The 13,852-nt window shown below is 36.3% G+C and overlaps 1 protein-coding gene across 2 annotated transcripts in view; it reads left to right on the top strand.

Moving 5' to 3' along the window:
• Positions 1-13,852, top strand: part of ZFAND3 (zinc finger AN1-type containing 3) — a 134,388-nt gene that overhangs the window by 32,735 nt on the left and 87,801 nt on the right. Inside the window, exons 2-3 of one of the 2 annotated variants that reach the window (XM_030945298.1) lie at positions 479-519; positions 2,422-2,448. In XM_030945298.1, coding sequence (XP_030801158.1) covers positions 492-519; positions 2,422-2,448 — 55 coding nt within the window. In that variant the 5' untranslated portion in view covers positions 479-491. The remainder of the gene's footprint in view (positions 1-478; positions 520-2,421; positions 2,449-13,852) is intronic. The other variant, XM_030945297.1, reaches the window with a different exon arrangement.

Here is a 13,852-nt window from a genome sequence, read left to right as displayed (position 1 = left end):
TTAAACCATTCCATCTAGAAGAGCACATCTGTCTGTGTCCTTATAAGTACAATAATTTTTCCATTGCTGTATTGTATTCAGGATTTGTCAGGACTGCAGAGCTGTTGCCAAGGGGAGTCTATTATTCAAATGGAATGTATTGGTGCTTCCTATCTATCATTATTTTTACATTGCAATACAAAGACTTGAATTATGAATGTGTAACATATACATTGAATGGTAAAGTAAGTTTGTTTTCATATATGAGATAAATGTGTAGAAGTCGTATTTTGGAAACTCTTGGAAAGAGATTACCATACAAAGTCTTTTTCTATACTCTTGTTTCTAGTTCAGCCATTTCTAGCCACTTACCTTTGATTCCTAGCCATTTAAGTTCTTACCTTCTCTGTACCCTTGCTTCATTGCCCCCAAAATTTCCCTGTATTGATTAGAAATATAATGAATTTTTTAGCTCTATTTTTTTTATTTTTTGCCCCAGGTCCAGCAAGACTATGAATCTCTGTTCCAAATGCTTTGCTGGTAAGTGCAGTTAAAGGTTTTGTGTTTCCCTTAGATTATTGAAACCACATTGTTGGCATCTCCCTTAGGATTTGTGCATGGGTTTCTTTTCCTTCAGTGTGTGTATGTAATCAGATTTTCCTCACTTTAGTGCTTCCTTTATTTGCTAATCAAGAACTTCTTGTGTAAATGTACCCATCAAACTTAATTCTTGAAATTTGGGGAATTTAGCTACATCCTTGTACTACAGAGCTCCATTGCCAGCACAGCTCCTGTATAGATGATGTGGTTTCCACAACACATGAGTCTGAATTGTAATTTGGAATTTTGTAGGATTTATTTTGTAATAACTTCTTATATATAGAATGGATAAAAAATTAAAAGAAAAAGTTGGTATAGAACACCTCATTTCATTTCCTCTAACCTTATTTCATTTCCTTGAACATTAAATCATCAATGGGTCATTGGTAAGCTGTTCTAATTACTTCATATTATTTTCCTATTGTAAAGTCATTGCTGTTGTGTAAAATCTTAGGAATTGTTTTTGACCTTTTCCTGTCAGCACCTTCTAGGTTTGCCCTTCTGAATTAATTTTTTTGTATTACTTAGTATTGTAAGCTTACTTTTAATTGTAATTAAGGTCCTGTCCTAGCTCATGGTTTTTAACTGCCTTGGGGCAACAGATAAAATGTTAAAAGGTCCAGCATTTTTTTTAGCTTTAAAGCTTATTTAGCATTTTTAAAACAACAACAAAAAGAATTTTGACTTAGATTTCAGATCTTGAGCTCAGCATCACTTCATTAAACAAACACCTGGGAAATAAAGATTGCTAAAAGGTTGTTCAGCAAAATGTGTTTCTCTGGCTGTTTTCCAAAGGCATGGGTCTCTGGAAATGGTATGTTGAGGAAAGTATAAGTCATTTCTTGTACCCTTTCCCTACTGACCACAGTCACATACAAGTCTTTGATTTGACTCAGTAGGACTGTTATATTCATATTAGCACTGTAAGTAACTTGTGTTTGTGTACTCAGCAGTGCAGCTGTTCTAATTCTGTGACATCAAAACAGCCCATCCCTCATTTGCTGAGTTTAGCAGAGTACCCAACACTTCACAGCCAGCAGGCCAGGCATTAGACAGAGCATCTTTTCTTTTGGTTTTTACTGGTTTGGATTTTTTTTTGTTTGCTTGTAATTTTGTTTCTTTTTAAAGAAAAGAAAAGTTCTTGGCTTCTATTCTGCAATTTTTCTGAAATGCCATTACCTCTGATAAAGCTGATTTTCCTCTGCTGTAAAATTTTAAGATGAGACCTTGTGTGATTGGCGGTGTGGGGGTGGGAGAGCTTTTGTTTTTAATTTTTCAAGATGTTCCTTACAGCCTGTTTATTTTAATGACATAAGTCTTTGTAAGAGTTTTAGTAACTTAAAGAGCTGCTAGTGGTTGGAAAAAGCTACTGTAGAAGGTACTGTGGAAAAAGACAAATTTATCTTATTTAGATCTTAACTATGGTTCCTTCAACAAGCAGTATTAAAACTACTCCAGCTCTGTTGGAGTCATAACTCAAAACCTCTCAGTGTCATCATTCCAACATAAAAGTGGTTTTCTATTTTTTCTTTTTTCCCCCTGATGTTACTGAAATATTTTTAGCGTATTTTCTATACTGGGTTTCTAGCTACATACTGATACAGAAAGGTATGTACTCCTGTTTCTGTAAATTGAACCACCACAGGTAGCAAGATTTTAGGCAAGTAAGGTGTTGAAAGATGTTTTTCACTGTTTCAGGCACTCCAGAGAAGGGATGTGAAAACTAGTTCCTCTTTTTCCTCTTTTAAAATGGCAGGTTATTTATTCAAATGTGTTGAAGCAGAGGGAAAATTTCAAAAGACTATTTCTCTTGACCATCATTTCCTTTTTCTTTTATTTCAGAAAAAAGAAATCCACACAATGAAAAAGGTTAGTAACTCTTTAAATTACTTTTTTTGATAATTTTTTTCTAGATGGAAGAATCCAGTCTTCCTTTTTAAAAAAAAAATAATTTGAGACACACACTGCAGGAAAGACCCTTACATTTGTGTAAGCATTTCTTTCTTATATATATCAAGGGAGAAGGGCAACAAGTCCTGAAGGGATAAAATATTCTGTTCACAGTACAGTATGATTTATTCACAGAACCTCCCTATCTTAGCAGGCTTTTCAGACTTTCTGAAGTATCAGCAAGTTTGTAAATACATGATCATGAAGTCTTCTTTGCTTCTGCATTTCCTGGCTTCCCTATAGTTCTGATTCTGCCAGGTCAGGGTTCCTTTGTGCAGGTTACATGCAGTTACTCTGTACCATCTCACCTCATAGCCAGGGGCGGGGGAAAGGGACACTCCTCCAGGGAGAAGGGGTTGCCTTCCAGTCAAAAATGTCTGGCAAAGGGAGTGGTTGGGTAACGCCAGTTCTGAGCATTTTGTGTGTGAACCACTGTCCCCTCTCTGGTACATTTTTGTTACTAATATTGTCACTGTTAATGTTCCTTTTCTTATCTCATTGCTGCTTCCAGTAAATTGTTGTTATCTCAGCCTGAGATCTTTACGTTTGTGCCTCCAGTTCTCCTCTCCAGCCTGCCACTAGGGGTAGGGAAGTGAGAGAGCGGCTTGTGGTTTGGCATTTCAGAGGGACACTAAATTTGGGAATACCATTCCTAAACAATGACACCTATTCCTTGGGGGAAAAAGATCAAGTTTGACATAAATCAGATCAATTAGCCCAGAATTGGAGCAAAGGGTAATGTCAATTTGCCTTATTGTTTGACCAAGTGCTTCTGTTTTCTAAATTTATTATCAAAATAAATTCACTGAATTTTCACCCACATTTGTCCAAAGATGAAATAAACTGCAAAAGCAACCAGATAATATGGCAGGGAGACTGACATTCCTTGTTTTGGCTATCTTTTGTACTATTTTTGTACATTAAACATGGGAACAGTGCTCACTAGTTATTACAGAGATAAGTTGTTGGCAAGAAGTGGTAAGTGTATGGCAAGAATGAGCTGCATACTGCACAGATACATGTGGCCCTTTGTCTATAACTGCCCACTGTTTTCATCTAGATCCAGAAAGTTCACTAAGCTCACTAAGCTGTACAACCACAAAATTGCTGTTCATTTGCCACAGACTAGTTCTTAGCTTGCAGGTAAGGGTTGATAAATACTGCAGAAGAGCTTAAAGTTAGCTACCCTCTTCAGCTGTCTTTGCCTCCTCTTCACACCATCTGCTTGTTCCAAGAAGGAATACCTGACTTTACTTAAACCCTGTAGAAGCAACAGACTCTAAAATGTTCAAGAGCTTCTCTGAAATAATTTCAAGTCAATTGTACGTCCACAAAGTACTTCACAACATTCTGTCTCCAATTCAGTGCTGACCATGTGTTATCAATGCCTCAGAGTCTCCAGATACAGAACAAGTGTAACCCTACATATTGAAGTGCTTCAGATAAATATGCTCTTTAGATGTTGAAGACATAGTTGCTTCAGACTTCCTATGCATCTAGAATACAAATGCAGTAAAGTGGTGTGGGTTTGGGAGGCTTTTTGATGTTTATTCTTTTGGTCAGAATATAGGCTGATAAGCAAAAAAATGTAAATTATGGCCAGAGTATCTTCCTTAATGACACCACATCTTTCAAGAATGCTGCAGCATTTATTTTTTCAATACACTAAACTGTGAATTTTGAGTGATTAAATACAGGACAGTGATAAGTTAAAATTTTCAAAAGTACTCTTTATTAACCTATCTTTGCTCCCATTAGGTTTATGGAAGTTCTAGTATCAACTTCAGGTAGGGACATTGTTTGAGTACCTTTTGAAATGCCACTTGATAAAGTAGAATCTTTCAGGCAGGAATTCTGCATTCATGGAAACAGCACCTGGTACCTCAAGAATTCAGTTTTAATTGGAACCTCTGGGAACAGTCACAGAATGAACTATTACAGAGTAAGAACAAAAATTTAAGTAGAGAAAATGATAAGACTACACTTTCTACTTACATCACCCCCCAGAAATGCAGTCTGTCTTTAATCCATTTGATTGTGAGCCTGGAAGGCTTAATTTGTGCTGTGTTCTATCAGCAATGGAAAGAGAGGTACAGGAAATGGATTTCAGCTTTTTCAGTAGTGTGTGAAGTTAAAGGTAAGTGCAGCACTGGATGGTTTGGTGGAGAGATGCAATTGCAAAACTGGAAGAAGTTAAAATATGGTTAGAGTTTTCATGGACTTGTGAACCAAAATCATAGGCATTCTATCTGAACATGTAATTGGAACTTCTAGAGGTAAGTATCTATCCCTTAATCCAGCTGTGCAGTATTTTTATTCATGTTGTGCAAAGTACTAGATCAGCGTTACTGAAACTAAAAAAAAAAACTTAGCCATACAACCCAAGAATTGTCTGAGTTTTAGGGGCTTCCACTCATAGTTTGGTCTTATTTTTAGGTTGAAGTAAAACACCTTTTTTAATAACTGGATTCTTGATGAGTTAGAAATTGGAAATTTTTAATCTTCTTTATAGTAGCAGAAAGTCAGTATTGCTAGAACCACATCTGTATTTTCAATACGTATGCTTAACTCTGTGCTAGGTTGTTATGAAATCTTGAAATTTTGATAGTATTTTTTATGTTCCTGAATTGAAAAGATCTAAAAAGGAGTGAAAAAGAAACATAGTACATATTAATGTCTATTTATCATCTGAATCTAGAAGTGTCAGATTATTCACCTCTTGCCTGAACTCAGGTATCTGACTATAGAGTTACTTAATATTTTTGCCTATCTTAACCTTCCTCCTTTGTTGAGCGGATCTTTATTTTGTCATGCTTAAATCACATGCAGTTTTTGGAGCTTACAAAGTTGGCAGGTTTTTGTGTCTCAGACTTATTGAATAGTACAATTTCCTTTTCTCTCAGTTTTTGTAAATCTTGGGAGCTCTTTACAACTTGTCTGTTATTGCTGCCACGTCTCGCAGTAATGACTCCTGTTGTAAGTATGAGCTGGCAAAAATCAGCGTTCCTGCCTAAATAGATTTTGCTGTTAATTAACTGCTGGTTTGATTCTTAGTCAAGCTTTCATCTTGCTTACTGGAAATCTTTTCAGCAGGCGCATCTTGCATGTTGCTAGTTCAAGTTACGCTTTTTTTGCTGTACCCTATTGTATGGTAATTACTAAATTATGCTTCATTAGGCATTATGTTCATAAAGTCTTCAGTCCTAAATGAATTATATAAGTCTGTTATGTTTGTATTTTTCATACACTTGTAATTTCTGATGTGAATCCACAAGTTTTAGCACTTTGTTAGAAAAGCAGCCAGTGTTTCCAGAAATTTGAAAACATCACTAAGAACTAGGTTTTTTTTACTACTACACAAGGCATTTCTTTTTTCAATATGGTATTCCCTTTGTTGGCTCCTAATAGAAGCCAGTGCCTCAATATGTTGCTTCATTAGGTTAGAATTTGCTGCTGTATTCACTTCTTTGTGCTTTGAAGTACATGGACTGCTTGCTACAAAAAATGGCCCTCACTGACTAGAGTTTGAAAGTAGTCAAGCTTCATCTTTAACTTCTATTACACAGTCAAACTTGCAGCTAAATATTTCTTTGGAATATTGTATAGCTGTTACAGTGGCAACAAAAATGTTTCTTATTTCTACAGCACCTTCTAGTAAAGAATGTAACATTTCAGATATAACCATAGATATTGTTTGGCATACATTCAGTTTCTTTTACTCTGTCCCCAAAGAATTTCTAAATGGGTAAACCTAGTAGGAAAAAGATGTCTTAGCATAATTATTAAGCTTGAAATGTGAGATGTGTGCTAAGCTTGAAAAAGAGAGTCACCATGAAATGGAATTAAGAAAAAAATTGGATAAACTGTTTCAGTTATTTATACGCTTGATTCGCACTGCTGACCCCAATAATTTCTTTTACTCTGTTAGTATGCATTATTCTTTGGCTTTAAAAAAAATCTGAGTAGTAGCTCTGTTTGGATTGTTAAAACAGGGCAATATTTTGTGGAAAGGTTGGGAAGGGATTTTTAGTTGATTCCTTTTAACCTATCTTAAAGGTTTAGAGGGGAAATACAAATCAGGAGAAAATTAATTTATTTAAATACAGTTGTATGATCTAAGCTTATGACTAATAATTTTACATTTGTCAAAAGTAAACATCAACCAAATAATCTGGCATATTTATACAGTACCTTCCTAGGTCTCAATATATACAGGAGAATTGGAAATTTGGGAGAGAGGGACACCTGAAGCTTTCTAGCCTTGCTGGAGTTAAAATACAGATCACTTCATGTTGAGTGAAGTTAGTAAAACATGACTTGAGGTGTCCATATGTACGTTGTCATGGCATGGAAGCTGCAGAGTACAGTGCTCCTGTGTTGCTTTGTGTCAATACTGATATGATTTGGCTGTGCATTGTATAAAAAGGTGTGGAAGACGCTGAGTAGAAGGCACAACCGTCACCTTCCCGGGACCTGGCTGTGTGAAGGCATTGTGAACACAGCCGTGCAATGAAGGGCGTCAACAGGGCCAATGACTCAACTGCTGGTTTGGTGTGCTGAATTATTTTGTCCCTTTTCATCCTCCTTTAAGTTCCCCTGGATGAAATAGTGGGAAGGGGCAAGCATTGATTGAACCCGTGAAGTTTCTGTGCAATTGTTAGTGGAAGAAAGAATTTCTTTCACGGCTGTCACTCAGATGTTGTGTATTGAGGTAGAACAGGGTCTTCTTTTCCTCTTTCCTTCTTTATGGCTTCTTTAAGTTAGTGGGGCATTATCCTGTCTCATAAGGGTCTTTTCACCAACACAGTCTAGTAAAATTGAATGCCTTTCAATTAATAACTATTATCATTTTACAGTCAATCAATCCTATCAGCAAACTACCCTGTAGGACATTAGTGGCTGTTGGATTGCATCTTGCAAAATTCAGTCTTGTAGATTGGGGCTTATTTGTTAAAAATATAAATTACACTCACACAAAAAAATTACCATTTCTCAGTACTGGCTACTTGAAAAGACTATGAAAATGTCTTAATTTAATTTTTTGCTCTGTTTTGACAAGACATCACTGATGTTTTCCATGTGTTTTCTTTTTCTTATCTCAGGGGATTGCCAAGTCCCATTGTACATATTGATCTACAAGCAAAGAAAAGTGCTCAAGCCCTTTTTTTCCTCAGACTTACATTATTTTTAATTTTTCATAGCTTTGTTTTCTAGTATTTTTTTTTCTTTATGGTAAAGCCAGTTTCTTTCTCTTTTCTTAATGTCTTGTTCCCTTTCTAACTCGTAACCTTTCCAAATGACTCGTTGAAGCACCGGCTGTAATTTAGTCTCTTGTGTATAGGTTCTGTGTTGATGTAAAAAAAATGTTTAGAAATACGACTTAATTGCCATGATGTTTGCACTTTGCCAGCGTGAAAGTGGAGTTACCTATTGAGGATGTGCAACCCATGGGTTTAATTTATTTAACTTTTTTATGACTCTGTTCCCTTATAAATGTGTGCATAAGATAGAAGAAGAAATGTTATTCTTTTTTTTTTCTAATTTAGCAATTTGCTTGATTTATGGAAAAGTCTGTGCTCTGTTTTGTGTATTTGCTCATTTGGAACCTTTCTATAGTTTATAGAGATACTAGTGATTTGTTCCTTAGCCTCCCTGTGGAGTTTGTTCCATATTACAGTCTAATTCCATGTCCGTGTCGTGCACTCCTGAGCTGTTAATTTGTACATTTCGATGCAGTTTGTTTCATCGTGTTTTTGTAATCCAAACTGAATCTAACGAGCTATGTGCTTTGGGGACCCAGCCTTGCCTTGCCAATTAGAACAAGTGGTTACTGAGAGAGAGCATGTTTTAAATAAAACATGGCACCTCTGCGTGGGACCAGCAGCCTTTGGGGAATAAAAAGAGGATATTTAACTCTTTCTGCCTGAGAAGAGAGGGCAATACCAGAGTGTGCGTTTTAGAAACATTCAACTTAGTCCTTTAAAAAGTATTATGCAGGTTCATGGTTTGTCTTTTAAATAAAATGTAGTTTGCCATTGGAGATGTTAGGCACTACTGCCTGAGGAGTATTTAGAAATTCATAAGGATATCTGTTGAGCTCACTGCATGTTTTGTAGGATTCTGATTGTTAATGTCACATCACAATTGTACAGGACTAGCAGCTACCTTTTTCTTTTCCTTTGTACTGCCACACAAGAGGCTGAGAGAGAGCAGGAGGAATATCAGATGGTGAAAGAGCTGTTTTCAGAAGGTATTTTACAAGGGAAGGAGTCTAGAAACAGCATTTATTTTTTTAGAGTGCTAAGGTTATGTGCTAGGTGACCTAGAGGAAGTTACAGTTTTGAGGTAGCTGGGAAGATGTGTGTTTATGACCAGTATTTGTGATCATTGAAGAAATTATCCAGCTTCTACTGATCTTCAAACTAACTAAACCTCTTGGTGAATTCAAGCAAGACACAACAGTGATTTAGGAAGTTAACTCTACTTTGCAGTTCTTTCTTGGATTCCACCCCCAACATTTGCTTTCCTCTGTCATTACTATTAACTTGTACATCTACACGCGTGAGCATCTCCAAATGGAAGTAGTTACTGTCCAACAGCAACTCTTAGCTAAGGACAGTAGGAAAGAATTTAGGTGAACAGTCATGGCAGCTAACTCAGACAACATTTCAACAGTGCTTGCATACATAAGCAGGGCAAGACCATGGAAGACCTCCCTTGTGAGGACCTTTTTATTGAGCAGCTAGCTGTAAGGGAGGTACAGCTGTTTGCTAAGGTGATTAACTGTTAGGGAAAGCAGGTGTGTGGGACAAATGTGACCTGGATAATGGAATGAAATGTAACTGATGACTTTTCAGTTCTTTAGCCATTTCATATGAAAGAAATGTGATCTAGCAGCTAGACAGCTAGCTAGGATCCTGACTTGATTTCCTTTTCACAGTCAATGAGGATTTCTTTGTGATACTAGACAGGTTGGGGTTTTTTTGTCTTGCACTTCTTTTCCTCATCAGTTACTGAGAGATGATACTATTTTTCTACTGATTTTGAACAGCCTGATTTTGGAGTTGCCTTTCATGCCCTTGGCAGATAGGGACCTTTTGTTCCTTTATTTTTTCTTACTTAGAAATCTTAGGCAAAATCTTGGAATTTCAGTGTCTTTTCTGCAGTTGAATTTCTGTTCTTCATCTTCTTGACACTTTTATCTTCAGTCCAGTTTGTTTCTCTCGTAATTTAAAGGAAATCATACTGCACTGGTACAATCAATGCATGCCATTTCTTTTAAAACTTTTAATGATTTTTCCTATGGAGCCTGCAAACATGCCAGTTGTTGTTTATTCATACCAGTCTTCTTATATGTATTGAAAAACGTTCTCATAAAGTTAGTCACCAGAGGGCAAACTGCTCATGCAGATTTAGTCAATACAACTATAATTTCCTGCCTCTTTAAAAAAAGCCCAACAGTCTATGAGTGAGTTTCTATGTAGTATTAATTAAATGAGAAGTTTAAGGACTGTTGTCTTCAGAGATAAAGAAGTTAAAATTTTACACTGAATGAGATGGAATTTTTAAAAAGTAAAATTTAAACTGTTGGACTATTTTGCTAGCATTGGGGGAAAATACCCCTTTAGATAATCCTTTTCCTTGTTATGGCATTAAATAAGCCTTACTAAATAAGTGACTGAATATCACTTAACTATTAGTCAGAGAGAAAAAAGTAGCTTAAACAGTTTTCAGCAGGAATGTTTTTATCCTTAATTTTAAGTAGATGACTGTCTATTATGAGGGCAGGTGTGTGTGGGTGTGGGTGTGTGTGTGTAATCCTATGCTGAAGATACAGATAAGACCTTTCTTGAAAAGTCATCTGAAATAACTGCATCTCTGGTAGTTCAGCCTGTAAAATGTTGTTTCTTTCCTTTGCAGAAAGCATAGGCTGTTGACTGGGTCTGGCACTGAAGATTTAGGAAATGATGAGACAGGTTATAGTGCTGTAATAATTAAGCCAATCTGTGTGTATGCATTGTAACTGTCTTTTCATTATGGTAAAAGGATCAGAGTATAGGAAAGCACAAGATTACTGGCCTAATCTCCGGGTTTAAATCACAAGTCGTTAAATATCATCTAGGTAAGCTTTGTTTGCTGAAAATTTCTCCTTTAAACAGCTACTCTGCCTTGATGTGAGGATGCTTGGGGTTCTGAATGCACCATGGTCGGTAGTATTTCTAATGAATAGGCCCCCTTACTATTAAGTAATATTAAGGTATGCCTTCTTAATTGCAACATTATAGGGATGACATTTGCACATGGAGCTGAATAGAGAATAATTATTTTTTTAGAGAACTTCTTTAAAGAACTCATTAGCTTCCTAGTGCTTCAAGAAAACAAGTAATTTACCATCTTGACATTTGTGGGAGTCAGAGGTGGTGATATTCGTGTTCACTGTACATAGATAAGAATCTGAAGCACAAATGCTAAACATCCAATGGTACTGGGTATCAACTTTGAGAAGCCTTCTAACTGCAGTTCTTTCTTAATCTCCCTCCCCCAAGACATAAAATTTTTGGTACTTTAAGTGTTAAAAATACACACCTCCATAACTCTATGGAACTGCAAAGGTATTCAATGCTTCTCTTGGTGAACCTAAGAATAACTTTGAACATCCTGAAAATAAATACAATAAATACATTACAAAAGTCTTCTAAATTCTGTAGCAGAGAAAGTAGGTAGAATTTAGTTATCTTTGATTTTTCTTTGGAATGGTGCTTGGGGTTAAAACAAAGTCAAGAGCAGAAAGGAGCTTAGCTTTGCTTTGCCTTCTGTAAAATTCCAATTGCACATTTTGAATGTCTTTCATTCTACCCAGCAAGGAAGTTAAGGGTCCTCTAAAAGAGAGGCTCTGTGACTTGCATGCATTATGAAAGTAATTTAAAATTAAATAAAGAGGTCAGATCACAAGTGTAAAAAATTGATTAGATCAGGCACTTCTTTATTTCAGACTGCTTGACTTTTCAAGCTCAGTGTAGGATTTTGCTATCCTGTAATGCCACCCCTAATCTTCTTGTATAAATAAATGCAGTTATGTGAAACTGTTAACTATTACTGGGCCAAAGTATATGGAAACCATGAATCGGGAGTGTTGATTCTGAGCTGTTGGGTTGCAGTCAAGTTGGGCACAAATGCTTTGCCATGGTTGATCAGAAGTGCTGAAGCTGAGCAAGGAACCTGATTGGGGTCTTCTGTAGAGTTCATCTTGTGAGATTGCTCTTTTCTTGCTTCAACAAAAACACCTCGAGTAATAGTCTTCAGAACATAATGCAAGATTTTTTTTCTCTCCTATGCATTAAGGCTTCTGATCAGACAAATGCGGAAAGAGGCTCTGGTTTGTATATTTTTAACTACTAATCTTACCCACATCCTAGCTGTTCATTACTGGAACAAGTGAGCAGATGAATTTCATGATTTGCAAGGTTAATGATCCAGTGCATAAGGAAGAAGCTTGGAGTTTTCTAAACATTTATTTTGTATTTATGTGCATTTATCTACATTAATAGTTTAGCAACATTGGTAGCATTTTTATTATGTTTCAGCTCCTAAATAAGTGGAGCTTTTATATTTTGGGATTGGGGCATTTCTGTCCAGCTCTGTGGAAAAGGTCCCATATAAGTGGAGAGCAAATTACGAGCAGACAGTAGATGTCTTGGGAGGTTAGTAAGCATTAGGAATGACCAAAAGTACACTTCTGCATCTCAAATGATTGCTCAAAGTCGACATGGTATTCACTGGAAGTTGTTTGTGGTGAGCTCAATCAGCAATAAAAGACTCATTTATTTTTTGGTACTTCTGTAAGTTACAGGCTTTGCTGTTTTAACAAAAGCTGTTGGAATTTTGTCTTCTGTCTTGTGTTTTGCTTCAGAATAGGAAAAAAATCCCTAAAACTTTAAACACTTCAGAGGGTGTTTGTGGAGGTAAATACCAGTCTGGCTCATTTCCAGGCTGAGAAGGAAATACACTGTGCTATTTACCTTGATGTTCTAGCAATGTTTAGTATGGCATTACTGGTCTTCATAGACAAGCTTTCATTCTCCTCTGCTGACATGCCTTGCCCTGCAATATGTGAAGAAATAGAATGTTGATCCTAGTGTAGGTGAATGCAGTCTTTCACCATGACATTTTCTGTGCCTCAGCAAAGTCAGTGCTTAGCTTCAAGTTCTCAGCAGAACTGCCATCTGCTGAAGCACTTTGAGTAGCAATTTGAAAGGTAGAGTTTGACAATGCTGGCTTCTTTTTTTTCCTAGAGACTCAGTAATATCTAGAGAAAATTGTGATAGGTATAAATAATCCCAAAAATGCAAATGCATGTAATGACAGTTGGCATCTAATCAATTGACACAGATAAGTTAATGTTTAGAAATTGCTCAAACATTATTCTTCATTCTGCACTGCTTCTGTTAGTGTCCGTAATCATTATTTCAAATGAGTTAAAATTATTGTATAACTGGAAACTTTTAACTGTAAAGTTTTAATGTAAGAGAGGCATAGCAGCGACTTGTTTTGATAATCAGCACATGAAAATCATAGCTGATATGTGGCTGCAGCTAGTGTTCCAGTATGAACATTTTCTTTTTTTTCTAAATGAGCTCTTAAATCTGTGCACAACTGAATTGTAAAAAAGAGTATGTTTGAGTTCAAAATCAAGATGGCTGGTAATATTCTCCAAATCAATGTGTCTGTTAGCTGTGGGTAGCAGTAGGTCTCCAGTGCATTTCAGTCCTTTTTTTTCCCCTCTTTTTCTTTTTTTCTTTTTTTTTTTTTTCCTTTCTAGCTGAGGAAGAATATATAGGAATATTCAACTAATAGATTCAGTGATACAGAGTGCTGAAAGCTTTCTTAACAGAACCAGTTTTCCTGGGTAGTAACTAAATGAGCTTTTCTTCATGTAAAGGTCAGATTTCATGTATTTGTTCCCACTTGAGTTTTTTTTGACAGAAAGAAAGCTATTTTGCACTTGATTTATAAGATATTTATTGTGAGTTAGTACTGCATAAACATATGACATTGTGAGCAGCGCTGTGTACCGCTGACCATGCCTTGGTGAAAGGAATTTTAAGATAGTTATTGTAGTCTTTTCTGCAGGTACTGCAGCAAAGTAGAGAATGTCCATTTACAGGAGAGCAGGAGTAATTATTTTAGCTTGAAACTGTTTTCTCTGTCATACAGCAAGCTGCAGTAACTCCCTGCAGACAGAATGGTCACTTGTGACTCCATCCACACACCTGGACCTGAGAAATTAATTGTGTCTTAACTTACAAGGAGGGGAAGCTCATGG

The sequence above is a fragment of the Camarhynchus parvulus genome, chromosome 3 (genome assembly GCF_901933205.1).
Source record: "Camarhynchus parvulus chromosome 3, STF_HiC, whole genome shotgun sequence".
Lineage (NCBI taxonomy): Eukaryota > Metazoa > Chordata > Aves > Passeriformes > Thraupidae > Camarhynchus > Camarhynchus parvulus.
The sequence above is the reverse complement of the archived record's forward strand: the minus strand, read 5'-3'. Positions and strand labels throughout refer to the sequence as shown.